Source organism: Phascolarctos cinereus, unplaced genomic scaffold (assembly GCF_003287225.1).
Source record: "Phascolarctos cinereus isolate Bilbo 61053 unplaced genomic scaffold, phaCin_HiC Scaffold_5;HRSCAF=322, whole genome shotgun sequence".
NCBI lineage: Eukaryota > Metazoa > Chordata > Mammalia > Diprotodontia > Phascolarctidae > Phascolarctos > Phascolarctos cinereus.
The window spans coordinates 382,644,715-382,664,748 of record NW_027555958.1 but is presented as its reverse complement, the minus strand read 5'-3'; the positions used below and the strand labels follow the sequence as shown (position 1 = coordinate 382,664,748).

The following is a 20,034-nucleotide window of genomic DNA, read 5'->3' as shown; positions in this document are numbered from 1 at the left end:
AGGGATTCCTGCCCAGGTATGGGCGGATGACGGCCACAGGCATCCTCTGAGAGCCTTCTGCCTCTAAGAAACAGTGCCAAGCTTAAGTCATCTCATCCAATGGGACCCAGTGGGACCCAGGTAGTCATGTCAATGCCGTCTGGAACTTTATAAAGCACTTTAACAAACATTATCTTGTTTGATTCTCAGAACAACCCAGTGAGACCCGTGGGATGGAAGTCAGTATCTCCATTTTACAAAATGAAGACACAAACACTGAATAGCTGAGTGACTTGTCCAAGGTTGTACAGCTGATTGGGAAGAGAAATGGGACTGGAGCCCAAGGTCTCTCGCTCCTCAGCGCTTTGCCTGCCTTATGTTGTAGGTCTGGTCTGGGTGGCTAAACACATGGTGCACAGGCACCTACGTTCCTATCCAATCCATTGAACAACCTAGTAAGGATACATCAGGCATCGTGCTACATGCTGGGGATAAAAAACCAACAACAAAGTCATATATACATAAGGTGGTATATGTATATATACACATATTCTCTCCCTGCTCAAATTATATATAACATACAAAATTATATATACAATTACATGTATATAATGTATAAAGCATGTGTTTTGCATGTGTATATACACATATACACAATACATACACATATATGTGTGTATATGTGTACACACACACACACACACACACACACACACACACACAATTTGAGCCCAGAAAGAATGTTAAGAATTAAGGGGATCTCATAGGAGTTGACACAAGCTGATTCTTGAATCCTAGGGAAGGAGAAAGGGGGAGGTGAGGGGAATGTACCTCAAGCATGGGGGAGAACATGTGAAAAGAAGGTTCTATGGCAGAAGATGGGGTGTTGAGATTGGGGGAAAGAAAGGAGATTTGGTTGGAAGAGAGAATGTATAAAGAAGAAGCATATGAAATAAGCCTGAATGGTAAGCTGGAGCCAGACTATGGGAAGTCGGAGGTTCTCAGAGTCTTCCAAGGGCTAGGCAATGGGCATTAGAATTTTGTCACCAAGGGTGGTGACCAGGAATGTTTTCACTGTTTAGGACAGATGAACCTGCTGCTGCAGGGGCAGACAGAGGAAAGAACAGGGGATCTAAGTGCTTTCTGATAGACAGTGCCAACTGGGAACGGGAAAGTCTCTCCAACCATTGAGCCAACAAGCACCGACCATGTTCTGAGCACAGGGGGAGGTACTGGGGATGCAAAGACCAAAAGGGAAGGCGTCTCTGTTTACATCCTCCCATGGCAGAAGACAAGTGCATCTAGAAGTAGAAGGATAATAAATACTCAGTGGCTAGGGAGGACGGGTGGGCAGCAGCAGTGTCCTCCTCCTCCAGCTCAGTCCACTTCCCCTGTACTCACCAGCCTTAGCGAGGAGCAGGTTGGCCTCCTGGCTCATGAGGTGGGTGACTCGGTTGTTGATGGCGTCGATGGCTTCCTGCATGGCTTTCACCCGCATTCTCAGGGTGCCATTCTCTTTCTGCAGCATGGCATTCTCCCGGAACAGGTCACTGTAGCCCTCTGAGCCATCCTCCCCAATCACTCGCTTACCCTAGGAGGAGGAGGAGGGCGGATAGGAAGGGGTCGGCATCTGGCTCATCACTCTCACTTGAACTACTGCTCTTTTTTCCTAAACAGCCTCCTTGACCACCACTGTCAGATTAACCTACTTAAAATCTAGTTCTAACCATATTATTTCCCTTTTTTAAAAACTGAAAAATTGCACAGAAAAGGACAGAAGGCAGTTGAGAGGTCAACAGAGACAAGTGGGCAGCTTTGGGAACTAACATGCCACATTTAGCACATATTTTTAAAAGAAAAAAACCCAGCTGTACACAGTGAGATTTGAGGTTTCATACACAGACACATGTTCTTTGAACATAGAAATATTTAGGTTTGTCAAATTCAAAACAACAAAAAATTTAAAAAATTTTTAAAAAAATACCTTCTTTGGCTTCTTATTAGGGGCCTACCTATAGTGCATAGAGTGCCAGGCCTGGAGTGAGGAAGACTCATCTTCCTGAGTTCAGATCCAGCCCCAGACACTTACATACTGTGTGATTCGGGCAAGTTACTTAACCCTGTTTGCCTCATCTGTAAAATGAGCTGGAGAAGGAAATGGCAAACTGCTCTAGCATCTTTGCTAAGAAAACCCCAAATGGGGTCACAAAGAGTCAGACACAGCTGATTGAAATGACTGAACAATATGGCTCCTTATAGCCTATCCAAAAAAAAAAAAAGTCCAAATTCCTTATCCCGGTATTCAAGGCTTCTTAGAAGCCGGCTCTTTTCCCTTTCCAGCCCTTATCTCCTATTAATCCTCTACAAACCCTTGACACCCCCGTCAAACTGGACTCCCCATCTCACGTGTCCATTCTATTCCCTCTTCATGAAATGTCTGGTAACCCCGACCTACCTTTGTCCCTCATGCATCTCCATCTATCAAAGTCTGACCCATCTTTTTTTTTTTTGGCAGTTGGGGTTAAGTGATTTGCCCAGGGTCACACAGCTAGTGTGTTTGGTGTTAGTTAGTGTCTGGTCTGAGGTCTTATTTGAACTAGGTCCTCCTGACTTCAGGGCCTGTGCCACCTAGTTGTGTGCCCCACCCCCCCATCTTTTAACACCCACTCTAATTCTGCCTTCTATATGTAACCTTCTGGCCTGCCCCAACCCCAAGGGCCTCTCTGGCCTCTGGACTCATACGGCATGGTGTACTCAGAACACTGGTCACATAGACTGGGGTGGCTTTCCTGCATATCTTATATCTCCTACATACTGTAAGCTCCTGGGGGGCAGAGGCCATGTGTTGTTAATCTTTGGGTACTGCCCTACTCCAACATTGTAACTTGCTTCCACATAATAGGCATACAACAAATATTTGATGAATGAAGTTTCATCAAAAGTGAAGAGGAAGCTGAAAAGTCAGAGGGTGAAACTGGTCCCCAGCAGACCACTCCTTGGGATGAAAGCAGAACCACAGACAGCAGGATGATACAGCCTGAGTAGCTAGTTATGGGCACTGCTAAGCTAAATGCTCAGGGCCCAGTTTAGAGAAGATGGGCTCATTCTACTCTCTAGGCAAAGAGCACCCCCTCACTCACCGCCTTGTACTCCATCAACTCCATTTGCAGGCGGGCAATCTCAGCCCGAAGGGCACTGATCTGCTGGCTGGTCTTATCTTGGTTCACAACCACCTTGTTCTTGATGTTGCGGGCCCGGTTGGCATACTTGAGGGTGTTCAGGGTCTCCATAAAGTCCCGGTCCGAAGGGCTCACACAAGCAATCATAATTGTCTGGCTGGTAGGGACGGAGAAGAGATGGGGCAGAGACAGACACCCCCAAAAGAAACATCACATTGGAGCTAAGTCCTGTCCTCTCCCAATGCCCCCTTAGGGCCACCTGGCCCAAACTCCAAGATGAGATGACCTTGAGATTTCTGTTCCAACAGTATATGATTACAATTTACTTAGCTAATAGGGTCAGAGCTGTTTTAGCTCATTGCATTTCAGAAATTAGTCTAGTAAATAAATAATAGTAAGACCTTATATTTCCAGTCTTAACATCTTATTTTAGCTTTACAAACTCCCTATGAGCTAAAAAAGGGAAAGGATCTATTCTCTCCATTGTACACACACAATGAGGCAGCTTAGCAGTGTGGGAAATAGAACAAAGACTTGGTGTCAGGAAGAATTGAGTTTGAATCCTGCTTCAGACAGGTACTAGCTGCATAAGCCTGGGCATGTCATTGAATTTTGCGATGCTTCAGTTTACTGTTCTGTTAAATGGGAATGATAATAGCATCTACCTCACAGGGTTGTTGTAAAGCCCAAATGTGATGATATATATGTAAAGTGCTTTGTAAATCTTAAAGCACTATATCAACGTTAGCTATAATTACTAATAGGTAATAATGATGATGATGATGGTGGTAATATGCATGGGAAAACTGATACTTGGTCAAAATAAATAACTAGTCCGAGATCATTGAACATCCTGGTTTTCTCACTCCCAGCCTAGGGCTCTTCATATCAAATCATGCTCAATACAACCAGGTGTACTGAATGGGAGCTGGCAGTTAGTGGGCACAGTAACCCTCTCCCCAAAAGTGATTGCTCTGGTTACCTGTTACCCCCGAGGGAGTCCTGGAGGAGCCGGGTGAGCTTGGAGTCCCGGTATGGCACATGTACCACCTTCTTACTCTGGTCTCCCAGGGCACTGATCACATTACCCAAGGCCAGCTGCAAGAAAGAGACCCTGGCCTTCAGCAAGGTCCCCATGGAGCCATGTCCCCTAGAATTTCCACCATCTTCACTGTCCTCAGCTACTCCCAAGCTCCAAGACTGGGGGACAGCCTAGGCATCATTACTCTATTAAAGTCAAAGTCAGAGAAAAGGACCACACAGAAATAGACATAGGAGAAGTGGAACACAGACAGAAACATGGTGTGAGGGAAGGAGTTAAAGGTTCAGATCCTGCTCTAGGTGAAAGGAAGAGCCTCTTTGCTAGATGGGGTAAGAGGTTCCATACCAGGCCACAGTTGATAGAGATGCCCTCTTTGGCCCTCTCGCCCGTGGCCCCCGTCCGTTTCAGCCGTTCGGAGCCTGCCAGATCGACGAAATGAAACTTGGCCGTGAGCGTCTCATACTCGTTGGTGGGGGCAGCACCATCGGGAAGGCCAGGTACCTCACCATTTACCTGTGGGAAAAGTGAGCATTGCTGAAAACCCCAATCCCCCCACCTCCACGCACCATGGGCCGAGGCTCCCTGGGATGTCTGGACTTAGCAAGTCCAGAGGGACAGAGGACAAAACACCAAAGTGGGGCATGTGGTCAATAAGGCTGTAAGGTCATAGATTTGGAGTAATAAGAGGCCTCAGAGATCATTTCATCCACCTCTTTTACAAAGGAGGAAACTGGAGCTCCGCAAAGTTAAGTGATTTGCCCAAGGTCACACAGATAGGTCTCCTGACTCCAAATCCAGTATGCTTTCCCTGGGACTTTTAGAAGCACCAGACTGGTTCTCCCCACAGCTAGTCCCCTCAGCCTACTCCTTCTGCCTCTGCCGAGGCTGCTCACCAGGTCAGGCCGGGCACAGACACGCATCTGGCACAGGTGGATGGTGAAGATGGCATGAGAGCGGGAGCTCTGCACATTCATCTGTGTGCTGGCTGTGGTCCGGGACAGAGCCCCCTGCTTCAAACACTGGATCAGCTGCAGAGAGAGGGGACAGGCTGTCTAGGGCAGTAGGGGGCCCTCCCACGGAGCTATGTCACTAAAGCAGATGCACAACTGTCCACAAGCAGAGGTGCTTTGTATAATGCCCCCTGTATTTATATTCTTATGCCAATCAGACATCCCCAGGAGCACTGATGCCTTGTATCTCACTCCCTTCTAGCAACTAATAAAAACAGCTAGCATTTATGTGGGCTTCAAGGTTTGCAGAACACTTTACAAATATTATCTCAATGGGTTCTCACAGCCTGGGAAGTAGGTACTATTTTACAGATGAGGAAACTGAGGCAGACAGAGTAAATGATTTGCCCAGGGTAACATAGCCAGTAAGCATCCAGGGCTAGATCTGAACTCAAGTCTTTCTGACACAGACCCAGTGCTCTCTCCATTGTGATACTGAGCTGCCTCTCCTCAGTAAACTCCCACCTCGTCCTGGGAACTGATGAGACGGGAGGTGACGCCTGTGGTGTAGATGCCTCCATTGGCGTCTTCATGGATCTTGATGTTGGATTTTCGGTGGCGGGAGTCAGGATCTCGCGTGCTATCAAACAGGTCTAGAATCTCCTCGTTGTAAAGCTGGACATAAGAGTCAGAGTGGAAGAGGAGGCAATAGTGGTCAACATAGATCAATGGAAGATGCAATGACCCCTCCCACTCCGACTTTTCTCTCTCCTAAAACTGTGTACTCATCTAGTAGGGTCTCAAGGCCCTACTGAGGCAGGGGTCCCAAAAGGACCAAAGGGCTGAGAATCCAGAGGCCTTAAAACAGGCCCCTTTTAGGTTATACAATAGGGTGGGATGTCCAACTCAAACTGAGCCAGTCAAGATGGCAGACCACTAGGTGGGGCTGATTATGTGGAAAAGAACTTGGCAGTCATGGGAAGACCTATTTAGACTGATGCAAAGTGAAGCAAGTAGGACCAGAAGAACTATACATACATACATATACATACATAAATACATATACATATACACATACATATACATATACATATACATATACATATACATATACATATACATATACATATACATATACATACATATACATATACATGTACATATACATATACATATATATCTACGTATCTATATAGGCCTATAAAGATGTAAATGGAAAGAACCATCATAAAACAATCGAATCTGAAAGCTGGGGAATGATAAGGACCAAGCTAGGGCCCCAAGAAAACGTATACACTTCTGTGTAGAGGTGGGTAACTATCAGTGGGGGCGTTATATGAAACTTTATATGCTAGTTCTGCTGAGCGGTCGTGTTCTCCTCTTTTTTTATTCTCGGTTTAAGGGACAGCTCTAGAGGAAGGGAAGAGAGGAGGGATACACTTAGTAACAGAGGTGATATAAAAACAAAAGATATCAATAAAATTTTATTTTTAAAAAATTTAGCATTCACTCTACCCATCCCTTCAATCTCTGGGGTAAAAGCTCAGATACACTTTGAGCACATTTGGACATGTTGTCTCCTTCTTCACATGGACCCGACTGGAGGATAGGAGTGGAAATTAGAGCTAGGAGAAATCAGGGTTTACTTTGTGTGGCAACAGGCTGAAGAGATGACCACTGGCCTGACCTCCTGGGTATGTGTCTGCTTCTTTGTAGGGGTCCTATATTGTCCTGCTTTCTAGGGAAGTTCAGCTCAGCTTGGACGATTCCCTAAATCTCAGGGTAAGCTCTTTTTTTTTCTTTTAGGCAATTGGGGTTAAGTGACTTGCCCAGGGTCACACAGCTAGTACATGTCAAGTGGTTGATCTGAGGCTGGATTTGAACTCAGGTCATCCTGACTTCAGGGCTGGTGCTCTATCCATTGCGCCACCTAGCTGCCCCGTAAGCTCTTTTTTATATTCACCACCAGAGAAAGTGCCACCTGCTAAGGGGCAGGGACATTCCCCAACGAGGATGTGGGAGCCAGGAGCCCAGAAGGCAGACAGGTGAGCCTTAGAGGAGAGGGAGAATGAGAAAGGACACAGCTGAGGGCTGCAGACACTGGGTTCCTGCCTCTGGAAACTCTGATAGCCTGGACATCCGAGGCTTTGATGCTCCTCAAAGGGATGGAAATATCAAGGCAGGAAAGGGAAGAGGAACAGGAAAGGACTGACTGGGATCTGGGTGCCACGAATGCCCCCATCCTCCCAAGTCTGTCTGTCCTATAAACAGACTGGACTCGTGTAACCCTTTCCACCCCAACGGCAGCATCCCGACCAGTGGCTCTGTCCTTGGCACAGCCTTCCCAGGTGGCTGCTGGTTCCCCTCCCTCTGGACATTTCCCTGGCAACAGGGCTGGAGAAGGAAAAGCAAAGAGAGGAGAAACAAAAGACAAACCCACTGAATCTGAAAAGGAGCCTGAAGTCCCTGAAGGGCAAAGCAGCCACACTCTTGTCTAAGGACACCTAGGAGACAGGAGCAGACCCAGGAGAGAGCAATTAACCAGCAGCCCCCCAGGGAGAAGGACCAAAGGCGGCAGGGTTGTTTTCCTGCTCTGGTTTCCCTAGCTTTCTGTTCCTCTCTCAGACTGAAATGCAAGCGGAGCCAGAGCTGGAGGGAGGGTTTGCAGGGTTCAAACCCTGTCTCTGGTGGGGAGGGAAGGAGGGAAGCTGTGTCTGTGGGTGGGGCTTTCTAGAAGGTCAGGTGGGGGGGAGGAGTAGAAGGGGGCCTCCTAAGCCTTTCTCTCCCATTCAGGGCGAAGCACAGGCTCAGAGTCCAAAGAGACCCAGGCAATCATCTAAACCAGAGGTGTCAACTCCAGGGCCCCAGCACCATCCCCAGGGAGGCCAGAACCAGACTAAAATGTAGCGGGGAAATATTTAACAAAAGAAATAAAAATATAATAGGACATGGAAATATTGACATTACTAAATCAATATGTGGCCCCCTGAGATTCTTATCTATGGTTGACTGCTCCCGGTTTCTATTTGAATTTGACCTGGCTGATGTAAGCCAATTTCCTCCTGGACTTTTACAGATAAGGAAACTGAGACCAGAGAAGTTTCAGCGACTAGTGTAAGGCCCTACCGATCTATGTAAAAACAGCAAATGAGCCTAGATCAACCCTTCTAGGCCCCCCTAGGGTATCCCAATCTTTCTGATTGGGGAGGACTACAGGGGGTCCTGAGGTTTCTTGTGGGAATTACTCAACAGTGCCATACATACATTCCATCTCCACCAGGAAACTGATGGATTGCTTCCTATCCGGAATAATCTGCCTTCTTCAGGCCAGGATGAGGTGGACAGAGAATAAAATATCTAGGCAGGAAAAGGTCAGGAAGGGCACCTGCTGTCAGGAGATTAAAGAAGTCTGGTTCTAGAAAATTGGGGAATTCCCCATGTTAGATCTAGGAAGGAAGATAAGCAAGGGGCCAAAAAGTGAAGGGATAATAGAAGTCAGATCTAGGGAAGCTGAGGCAGAATAACCAAGTGGCCAAAAAGCTAAGGGACAATAGAAGTCAGATCTAGGGAAAATGAGGCAGAATAACCAAGTGGCCAAAAAGCTAAGGGACAATAGAAGTCAGATCTAGGGAAACTGAGGCAGAATAACCAAGTGGCCAAAAGCTAAGGGACAACAAAAGGGGAGCCCAGGCCTTCAGCCACTTGGGAGCTGACTGCATTCTTCCTGTGATAAGCGGGATTCCCTCCTTTCAAGTAGAGCCTGCCCGAGTCAGTCCCTGCACCATAGGGCATCCCATGAAAGAAGAGGGTATTGATTTTGCTCATAATATTGATTTTTGCTCATAATATTAAAAGCTGATGTTTCAATATTGCTTTATGCTTTCTTCACTACAGCCCCATGAGGTAGGCAGTATAGGTGTTGCTGTTGCCCATTTTACAGATGAGGAAAACAGTCTTGGAGAGGTTAAATGACTTGCTCTCTTCTGTGAAGAGGATGGGATGTTGGTTTTCACCCACCGAGATCACATAATCTGTTTTTTTGACTTCTGGGAGATCTGGGCTGTGATTCAAATTCCCCACTTTCACTATTCCCCTATATCTTAAATACTAGGTATCTTCAAAGACCTCAAATGGAAGCTCAGTGGAGAAAAAAAGAGGTGTCGTGGGAGAGTCAGGACTCGAACTCATAACCCCCAACTCCTCAGTCTAAGATTTGCCAAGATTTAGCTTCCTGGTCTGATGAGCAAAGCCCCTGGGCTGGTAGTTCTGACCCAGACTAGCACTAGCTTTAGTTCCCTCATTCATTGGAAGTTTATGGCCCAGAGGGAACAGAAGACGAGGACGTTGGATCCAAAGCATCTTTCTGGCCTCCCAGGCTCATCCTGAGCCTAGGCAAAGTGCTCCTCAGGGTCAATGACTCCAGGCAACAGGTCTGCTTGCTGGCCTGTGTCCGGCAACCCCCATCCCCATTCTTCCCTCAGTCCTAGCTGGGAGAACCAATCTTCCCTCCCCCAACAAGAACTGCAGCCATCCAAATACATCTCACAAGCCATTAAAGTCAGGTGTTGGCCATCCTTGAGCCCCCAAAAGATGTGGTAGGACACCTTGCCAGAGCAGGCCAGGCCCACACTCAGAAATCCAGGCAGGTATCCAGGCTCAGGCCTTGAGAGAACATGGCCTATCGGTCCTCTGGAGGGTGACAGGATCACAGAATTAGAGCTAGAATTTACGGGCCATTTTGGCCCACTTCCCCCTCACCCCCACCTTACAAATGAAGGGCTGAGACATCAAGTGATTTACCCAAAGTCCCCCATGGTATACATAGAATGATCAGGATTTGAACCAAGGTACTTGGACTCCAAACCCTGAGTTCCTTCCACTGGACCACAGCGCCTCCTAAAATAAGGGAGCCAGACCCTACCCAGCTCTATGTCCTCTCTTCATTTCCCTGGCCATACCTCCAGAAACTGTGCGCTGACTTTGAACTCCGGCCCAGGCACTCCCTGTTCCTGGGCCTGTCTCTTGCGGTCGTCAATGCCTCTGAAGAGGTGGCTTATAGCCCTCGGGATGATACCATGCTCCTCCTCTGAGGTACTCATGTCAAAACCGGTCCCCATGGTGTACGTCTTCCCAGCTCCTGTCTGTGAAGGGAGAGATGGGACAAGACAATGAGTTTTCAGGAGGAACCGGGGCTGGTGGAGAGAATTTCGGATACCTTCCCAGCCTCAACTATCACACAGCCCCTTCTTCTCTGTTCACCATGGCTCCCCTCTCCTTGAAGACCTTCATCTCTCCCAGAAAGACTTTCTCAATTGACTTCACACCCTCCAGAGAATTCCTTTCACTCTGGCATAATCCCGTATAACTTCGAGGCACTTGTTAACAAGATTCATTGTCTTATGTGTCTCTCATCTAACTAGGAGCTGACTTGGGCAGGGAGGGAGCCCTTACCTGTCCGTAGGCCAGCACTGTGGCATTGTAGCCCTCAAAGCAGCCCTCGATGAGCTTGCCCACACAAGCTGTGTAGATTTGCTCTTGCCAGGTATCCAGGTCAAAGACAAAGTCATAGGTGAAGGCCTTGTCCTTCCCCAGCAGCACCTGGGGCTCTCCAGGAGTGACTGAGGTACAGATGTGACAGCCCTCAATCTTCTCCTTGGATAGCTGGGGCCGGATCCTGCTCAGGGAGAGAGAGAAAGGGGGAGAGGGAGAGAGGGAGGGAGAGAGAGAGAGAGAGAGAGAGAGAGAGAGAGAGAGAGAGAGAGAGAAGAGAGAGAGAGAGAGAATGAATCAGTCCTGGTCAGGGTTCTAACCTGGAAATAAGGAAGTATGCCTTGGGTTCCTTTTCCCTCCAAACTTTCTTAGAACTAACATGTCCCTCATCTCATAGGTTCAAGAAAGGAGAGGAGAGGAATCTACTGAGTAAGGCCAACACTCTAAGAAGGGAAGCAGGGAAGAAATTCCAGTCTCTAGTAGGTTACGGTACTAGGATAGGAACAGCCATTAAGGCCAAGAGGCATTAGCATCTATCTGTCTATCAAGCTTCTCAGCTGCATTTCACTTCCTGCAGGCATCAAATGTTCCTTCTTTCCCAGAAGGGCTCAGCCCAGGTCCATGGAGCTGGTGGGACTTTTTGAGGCACAAGCCCTGGGAGACAGCCAGGTATCACAGAGCCCCATCTCTGGAAGGAGAGATGGGCCAAGGATAGGGATAGTGCTATGAGCCAGAAAATGTTCAAGGAGTCCCAGGGAAGGTCAGGGTCCTCCAAAAAGGACCACAGGTCAGACATACAAAGCTGGGCCCAAGTCCAAGGGGTTAGCAGCATGAGCCCTAAAGCAAGGGGATGGAATGGGGAAACAAGCATCCATCTGGCATGAGCAGGGAGAGCCATGGACAGGGCTTTCTCCTCCCAAGTCCTACTCCCTCCCCCTGCCCTGGCACCAAAGCAGCTGGCACCATGGTAAGATCCCCATGGCAACTGAGTGCCTGCCAGGGTATCTGGGGGTGGGTAAGAGGAAGCACTCCCCTCCCTCCCAAATGAATCAGAGAGGGGGGCGAATTGGGCTCTGCCACCCATCAGCTTTGCCTGCTCTGGTCCCTCACAATGACCTGCCTGTCAGGCTTCCTCATCCTAAGCCAACATTTATCAAGATGAAAAGACTGAGAGAGGGACCAGAGTAGGAGCCCAGCAGAGCCTGGAAGACAAGCCAGCAGCTCTCTTCTCTCTGACCCAGGACCTTTGTGGTTCTAAAGTCTTGCAGGGTAGAGTAGGATGGTGGAGGGGTGGCGGGAGGTGAAGAGGGGTGGGCTGGGCTCAGAAGGAAAAGGAGCTTACCAGGAACCACATTAGGGAAGGGGGTGCCTAGTGGTTACAATAACAAGACCACCACCCTGGCTATTCCAGATCCATTCACACCCAACTGGGAAGAATAAAATGATTCTTATCAACAAGTAAGCTGAACAAACATGAAGAGAAGACAGCAGTATGAATTACAGGGACTTTTCTCCAAAGGACACTTCCCTTTTAGGAAATGGGAATGGGAACGGGAAACTACAGAGCTTCTCTAGTGACCCCCAACTTCAACTTCTCCCTGAAACAAAGGACCATCTTTTAAAAACCAATATTCTACCAGGGTTCTCGCACTGTGGTTGAGTCACTCAACACTACAGACAAGAATCCAAATTGATTATTGCTCAGGGCAATAGGGAGACAGGTGGGTGTGAGCAGGCTGCCTCACAAACCAAATGAGGAACCGTGAATGAAAAGTGTCATCAGAGTAATGCATGATCAACAAAGAAAACAGCCTGGTCCTAAGGCCAGAGCCAGGGATAACTGATAAGCAGCCAGGCTCCTTAAGGCTCCTAGGAATATTAGGAGTGAGAGAGGAAGGCCCTGAGGTCATCGAGTGTCTCCCCACCCCCTGAATCCTTCCCACTACCTTGTGGGAGAATGTAGGTGAGAAGCACATTGTGGGAAGGTGTGGAAGGGCTGCCATTGCATTACAAGAAGGAGCACAAGGATGTTGATGCAAAAGGAGGATGAACCTCAAGGATGATGTTGCAAACTCATTTGAATATTTGAGTCTGAAGTTTGAACGAAATCAGGTCTTCCAACAGAGGAGCAAAAGGCTTTCATTAATCACCCATTATTCAATTTCATTCCATTCCATTCAGTCCAAATTCCAAAGACACGGCAGTCCCAGCACCCAAGGAGCTTACATCAGGCTGCTCCTTCAATCAAGAAATGTGTGATTCAAGGGTAATCACAGTTACACAGTGAGTCAAAGGCAGGGAAGCGACGGGAACCAAAGTCTCTAGGCTCCCAGTACAGAAGCCGATCTTGACTCTGGGGGGAAGGGGCTGCCCAGCTCTCCTTTCCATGTGGGGCATGTTATAGTTGAAAAAGCCACAGATCTGGAGTCAGAGGAACGAGGCAGGGTGGGACAGTGGAAAGAGCATTTTTGGGCTCAGGAGTAAGAGGATCTGGGTTCAGGTTCTGCTTCTGATGTTACTATCTGTATGATCTTGAACAAGTCATTTCAACCCCCTTGGGCTTCAGTTTCCTCATTTGTAAAATGTGAGGTGGGAGGAATTTTTTTGCTTGTCATTCCATATTTGTCACAAGGGTTCAGTTTTTGTTTTTCTGTTTTTCCAATGGTGTGGGATGATGAAGAGGTGGGGGAAAATACATGCCTACTAATTGAAAAATCAAATAAAATGAGAAAGCTGAATTAGATTGCCTCTACCATCCCTTCATGCTCTAGATCTGTGATGTTATGGCCTGAGTTTAAGTCACAGCTTGGAAACTTAATGCCTGTGTGACTTTGGACCGACCAGTCACCTAACTGCTCTGGGCCTTAGGACCCAACCCTCTGATGACTGACTCTCAATCTGTGACCTGAAGACTCACTCCCTGGCAGTCAGTGCAGGGTGGAATGGAGATGGATGGTAGTGAATTCCCAGAAGAGGGGCAAGTATGGTACAATAGGATAAACTGTGACTTGGAGTCACAAGGCCTAGGGGTTCCCAAAGAAAATATACATCTAATACTTTAACAAAGTAGACAGGAGGTATGGCCTCACAAAGGCTGAAGATCCTTTTTCCCAGGGAGGAGGGGTAACTCTGACCTCTCCTTAGGAGGATGGACTGCAGCCCCAGAGGTTCAAAAAATGCACTTTCCTCCCAGGCTTTCTTCCTTCCAATGATGGGATTTTCTGGATCCAATTCAAATACCATTTAATTACTTCTAGCAAATGGCAGCTCTAATGATCGGAGGAAATCGAATCAGGGTCCCTGAGGATGGCCTGCTCGGGTGGGGTTGGGGGATTCACATAGCCTTTCTGACTCTGGTTATGAGCTGCTGAGTTTACTTTGACCACCCCCAAGAGGCCCACCTGTTCAAGAAGAAGAAGATAAAATACAAAGGAATCGGGCTATTTGAGGCTTTGAAAGTCAGGGCCAGCTATGCTCAGCAACTGCTTAGACAGCTTTGGGGCCCTCTATGATCTCCAGGGTACCCTTTTCACACTGCTCACCCCACTCCCAGCCAGGAACAGAATTCACGTGTCTTTGACTTGCACCCGCCCCATTCTGGTGAGAGCCAAACAACACAGAATTAATTCTTTATTGCCTAGATCAGGCAATGTCATTTAAAGGGAGGGGATGCCATGCCCACACTACTCTATCTCCTCCCCTCTGGTAACCTGGACTCAGACCTTGGGGTGTTGGGCTCTGATGGGTCAGTTTTTGTCTTCTCTCCCCAGGGCCCTAGATTTTGAGTGCCAACTTCCACCCCCTCACAACTCTTTCTAGCTCAATTTCACATGTAGTCTTCCTCTATTAGAAGGTAAGCTCTTTGAGGGCAGCAGGGCCAATCATGCTTGCTTGTACTGGTATCCCCAACTCTTAGCTCTTAGTTGATGCTTTATCTATCTACATAGAAATCAGAGGAAAGGAAAAGAAGGCAGTGAAGTACTGAGGTTGGAGTGCTGGCTTTTTCCCAGGTCCTCTGACTCCATTCTCACTCTGACATGTGCTACCTGAGTGAGCTTAGGCAAGTCTCTTAACTTCCCTGAGCCTCAGTTTCCCCATCTTTAAAATGAGGGCGTTGAACCAGATGGCCTCTGAGTTCTCTTCTGGTTCCAGAGCTAAGATCCCACGACAAACCTTATTCTAGACATGCTTCTTGCATTGTGACTTTGGGTAAGTCAATGAACAATGGGCCTCCATTTCCCCATCATAATAATGAGCATTTATGTACCACTTTAACATTTGCAGGGGCAGCTGGGTGGTGAAGTACATAGAGTAAGGGGGCTTAGAATCAGGAAGACTCATGTTCATGAGCTCAAATCCAGCCTCAGACACTTATCAATGTGACCCTGGGCAAGTCACTTCACTGTGTTTGCCTTGGTTTCCTTATCTGTAAAATGAACTGGAGAAGGAAATGGCAAACCACCTCAGTATGTCTGCCAAGAAAACCCCAAATGGGGTCATGAAGGGTCAAAAAATGACTGAACAACAATGATAACATCTGCAAATCCTTTGCAAGTATTATTTCACTTGATCTCACAACAACCCTGGAAAGTGGTGCTATTATTATCTCCATTTTACATATGAGAAAATTGAGGCCACGAGATGTTAAGTGACTTGCCCAGGATCACACAGTTTGTAAGTGTCTAAGGTCAGATTTGAACTCAAGACTTCCTGATTCCAAATCCAACAGTTCTAGCCACCAGAGCCAGGACTTCCTGTCTCTTCTGTCCTCTTGGGAGAGATAAATAATTCAGACCTAAGGCACTTCCCAAAACCCAAAGTTGCCACTAGTTGATCTCCAACCATGACCCTCCACCTCTCAGTGACTCAGTGAGGCTTCTCTGAAAGAGGTCAATCTCTCTTTGGAGAGTAGCTCCATGTATCTTCTCGGTTCCCTTCCTCACTTTCTAAGAATCACAGAATCTCAGAGCCAGAAGAATCCTCAGACACCATCTAGTCCAAACCACAGCTGAGCAGGCATTCATCCCTTCAACAAAACCCAATGGGGAGACCTCCAACCTCGGCTTAAAGACCAACACTTTCAAAGCTCTGACTCACTGGGCCTATCTTCCACACATAGGTTCCAGGTCTGCCCTCAGGGGCCAAGCAGAAAAAGTCTATTCCTCTTCCATATAAGATTCCTTTAAATATTTGTAAAGAGCTGACACTTCCCTACTTCTCATTTCCGGATGGGAAGACTGAGGGCCAGCCCAGGACCCACGCCTTCTTCCAGGTCACCCTGGCCCAGACTCCAAACTCACAGTCCCAACGCACCTGTCTGAAGAAAGAACACTAACCAGGAAACATTCTCAAACCCTGGCTCTGCAGGCTGGGTGACCTTGGGAAGGCAAATTTTCTTCACCAGTAAAATGGGATGTGGGGGCCGGAGATAGAGTTGGACTACATTATCTCAAAAGACTCTTCATAGCTCTAAGTTTCTCAGACTTATGAAGCTTTCGGTACTATCCTTTGCCCTGTGGGATGCCCACAGGGTGAGGCTACTTCCAGAAGGCTGCTTAGGCCAAAGGGCTCTCAGCAGCAGAGATAAAAGCTGCTCTCCCCACCCCCTGCCCCAAGGCAGGGCTTGGGAGTCAGTCTAAGTAAAGAAAAATGTTCAGTATAGTAGGCCTGACTGAAAGGAGAGGAGGGAAGAGTAACCTGGAACTCTCCTCCTTACGCTCCCCCACCCTGAAGCACAGGAGGTTATACTGGCCAGCATCACAGCTGGCTCTGGGGACCTTCTAAGCACTTCCCTTCCCCCTCCCTACAGAAGGAGATCTGGGTGCCCTGGCTCCAACCCCCACACTCCACCTGCACCAGCATCTCCCTCCCATTCAAGAGGAGGGTTGAATTACTCAGGCTGGGGGGCTTCAGGAGATGGCCAGCACAGAAAGCCCCCTGAATCTCCCAGAACAGAGCCCAATCTATTCCTCACTTGGCAATGCCCAGTCTGAAGTCAGAGAGAGGGGACTGCAGCCTTTTCAGGGGCAGGATCTGGCACTTGTGGCCAGAGCTCAGAAACTTCCTCTGTCCACAATGAAGAGGGAGCAGGTCAGATGTGGGAATGGCCCTTCTGGCCCTCTCCCTTTCCCCCTGTCTCCTCCAATACACACATACACACCACAGACAGGGCTAATGGGCAAGCCACTGAAGAGAGCTGAGCCATCAGCCTCCTGCCTCTCGGAGACAAAGGCGGCGAAAAAAGCTGAGCTCAGCATTCACAGAGCTCCTTGGAGAGACAGGCAGGGAGGGTAGTGGGCAAAGGGGACCAGGAAGAAATGCATGAAAGGCCACTCAGAGTGGCCAACCTTCCCCACCCCCGCCGCCGCTCTAGCATTCCGAGCAGCATCTGGACGGGGACCCAGCAATTTGCAAATGGGCCTATACCTGGGGTGGAGCAGGGGGCTGGGGTAAGTATCTCTTTCCCTAACCATCTCCCCTTCTCCACCCAGGGACATCCCTAAAAATTCTTGGCTCCCAAAAGTTACACTCAGTGGCCCCCAAGATTCATTAGTCTAGCCCTAGCTACTAGCTAGGATCCTCAGCCCTCTGGTGGTTCTTCAACATTCTTTTTTTGTTTATTTTTTTGGGGGGTGGGGCTAGGCAATGGGGTTAAGTGACTTTCCCAGGGTGACACAGTAAGCGTCAAGTGTCTGAGAACAGATTTGAACTCAGGTCCTCCTGACTCCAAGGCTGGGGCTCTATCTGCTGCACCACCTAGCTGCCCCCATTCCTTAACATCTTTTCTCCCAAATCCCCACCCAGCTTTCACCCTGGTTTTGCTTCTTTTTCCTGGCTCCAGAGATCCACCAACCTTCTACCTCTTCAGTAGTATATTATCTTGTATATTCCTATTAACTACACATCGGCTCCCCCCATTAGAATGTAAATTCCTTGAGGGCAGGAACTGTTTTTGGTCTTTCTTTGCGCCTCTAGTAGCTAAATGGTGCAGTGGATAGAGCCAGGCCTGGAGTCAGGAAGACCTGAGTTCAAATCTGACCTCAGATACTTAGTAGTTGTGTGATGTGGGCAAGTCACTTAATCCATTTTGCCTTAGTTTCCACATCTGTACTATGAACTGGAGAAGGAATGGTAAACCACTCCAATATCTCTGTCAAGAAAACCCCAAATGGAGTGCAAAGAGTTGGATACAACTTAACAACAACTTAGCACAGTGCCTGGGACACAGTAAGTGATTAATAAAGGCTTGGTCAGTCAACAAGCCTTTTGTGATCCCCTACTATGTGGCTGGCACTATGCTAAGTGCTGCAGATACAAACAAAGGCAAAAACCATGGCGTCTGTTCTCAAAGAATTCAAATTCCAGTTGGGGAGACAAGGCAAAAACTACTATGAAAATATAAGATATGTGTATATACATATACATTTATACATCTATAGGGAGATCACATCAGAGGGAAGTGGGGGCAGGGGATTGTGAAGGTGGGATTTGATCTTGGTGACTGATAAACTGAAATGCCAAGTGCATGGGGGCCACCAGAGAGATTGGGGGAAGAGATAGACCCCCATATAACCTCCAGGTCCAGGGATCAGTGCTCTTCCTGAGTTCCGGGGCTGAAATCAGAGAAGCTAATATCTGGGTAGAGAAGAAAAAGGAGACTGGTTGGCAGTGTCAGCATGAGCTTGGGGGGGAGGGAGAGAAGAGCATGAATCACAAATTCAAAGAATTTGAGAATTGGAAGGGACCTCAATGGCAGTCTCATCCAACCCATACACAGAAAGAATCCCTCCCATAAATCAACCACAATCCTGAAGCTAAGCCAGAAGAAACCCAAGAAAACAGGAGGGGTAGAGCTCAAGCCTCCTGAAGGCCAGGAAGGTGTCTACCTAGATATATTCCCTCCTTGCTCCCCTGCCTGGACTGGTGAACCCTTAACCAAGATACATCTGCACGAAGAGCCTCAGTGCAGATAACAGGGATTTCTCACTCAATAAATTGAGATCACATTCATAAATGTGCTTTCTGCTACAAATAGATTTGTATAGATTGTCTTAGTTTACATGACACTTCCCAGGGTTGTTGTAAAGGTCCTGCTAAAGTAGGCAAGTGTTATCCCCATTTTAGAGACCATAGGGTTTTTAGAACTGGAAGGCCCATAGAGGTCATCTGGTCCAGTGGTATATGCATCACACTTCTGCCCAGAGCAAGGAATTGCACTCAGCTCTTCTGCCTCCACGTCCACAACTATTTCCTCTATGTTAACTGAATGATGGCATCCCTGTGGGTCTGTATTTGGTGCTGTTCTGTTATTCCTTGAAGGCCACTTTCTGAGGTTGAGAAGGAAAGCTCAGCTATTTGGTTGGACGCTAATAGGATTCAGTTTCCCCATCCATACAAGAATTTTGAAGAAGGGATCTCAAGAGGTCATCTAATCCAGCCTCCTAATTAAGCCTGGGCTACACCTGAAAGGTAATTAGGTGAGATTTTTTTTTTGAGACTAGGTCTTCCTATCTTGCCCAGGCTTAAAGTTCAGTGGCCATCTACGGTTCCAATCCCAATACTGATCAGCATGGGAGCTTTAATCTGTTCCGTTTTTCAAACCTTGGCCAGTTCATCCCTCTTCAGGTAGTATGGCGGCCCTCAACCTCAACTGGTCATTATAATGGTGCCACATTTAGTGTGGACACCAAATCTGAACTCAAGTGATCCACCCGCCTCAGCTTCCCCAACCAGCAGAGCTTATAGGTATGTGCTAGCTACCATGCTTGGCTGAAAACCTTTCTTTTTAAGCTCTTATCCCCAAACTTCATCCTTACTCAGGATACTTTCCCTTCCTCGAGACTGAAGATCTAGGATGATAGAAGACGAACCACATGGAGGTGATGTTGCTATCTGGTTCTTTCCAAAGGAGAGATGGCTAACTTCTGGTCTACCAGTGAATATCAGATGGAGTCTCTAATCTTAGCACACAGTAGTAGCCACTTATTCAAAGCTGATAACTGTCTCTTCTTGGGCATCAGCTCTTCCTCATTACAGACCAGAAGGAAACTTATTGGGGTCTGTGACCTCTGGTGCCAAAGTCCCAAGGCCATCTGATGTGGGGATACCCCCTTGTCCAGAAGGTATTGCCAAGGGCAACTTCTCCCTTTGTGGAAGATTTTAATTACTGCCAAATCCTTCGGTATTCGTATTCTCTGTATACAAGGCCTCACTCAGGTAGCTTCCAACAAGGTCCAACAGACCAAACATCTCTGGGAGTGTGCATACCACAAGGGAACATAAGGAAAGCCACCTAAGTACATTTGACCCTTGTAGCCAACCGGCTCCTGCAATGGAGTCTCTCACCTGGTGTTTTCTCTCTCTGTGTCTCTGTCTCTGTCTCTCTCCCCCCTGC

The 20,034-nt window shown here is 47.7% G+C and overlaps 1 protein-coding gene across 5 annotated transcripts in view; it reads right to left on the bottom strand.

Annotated features, from left to right (window-relative positions):
* Positions 1-20,034, bottom strand: part of KIF21B (kinesin family member 21B) — a 76,683-nt gene that overhangs the window by 44,957 nt on the left and 11,692 nt on the right. For all 5 annotated transcript variants that reach the window (XM_021002973.2, XM_021002975.2, XM_021002974.2 and 2 more), the window contains 8 exons: positions 10,602-10,824; positions 10,109-10,291; positions 5,676-5,825; positions 5,094-5,228; positions 4,546-4,713; positions 4,141-4,256; positions 3,120-3,315; positions 1,381-1,570 (listed from right to left, as the gene is read on the bottom strand). In XM_021002973.2, coding sequence (XP_020858632.1) covers positions 1,381-1,570; positions 3,120-3,315; positions 4,141-4,256; positions 4,546-4,713; positions 5,094-5,228; positions 5,676-5,825; positions 10,109-10,291; positions 10,602-10,824 — 1,361 coding nt within the window. The remainder of the gene's footprint in view (positions 1-1,380; positions 1,571-3,119; positions 3,316-4,140; positions 4,257-4,545; positions 4,714-5,093; positions 5,229-5,675; positions 5,826-10,108; positions 10,292-10,601; positions 10,825-20,034) is intronic.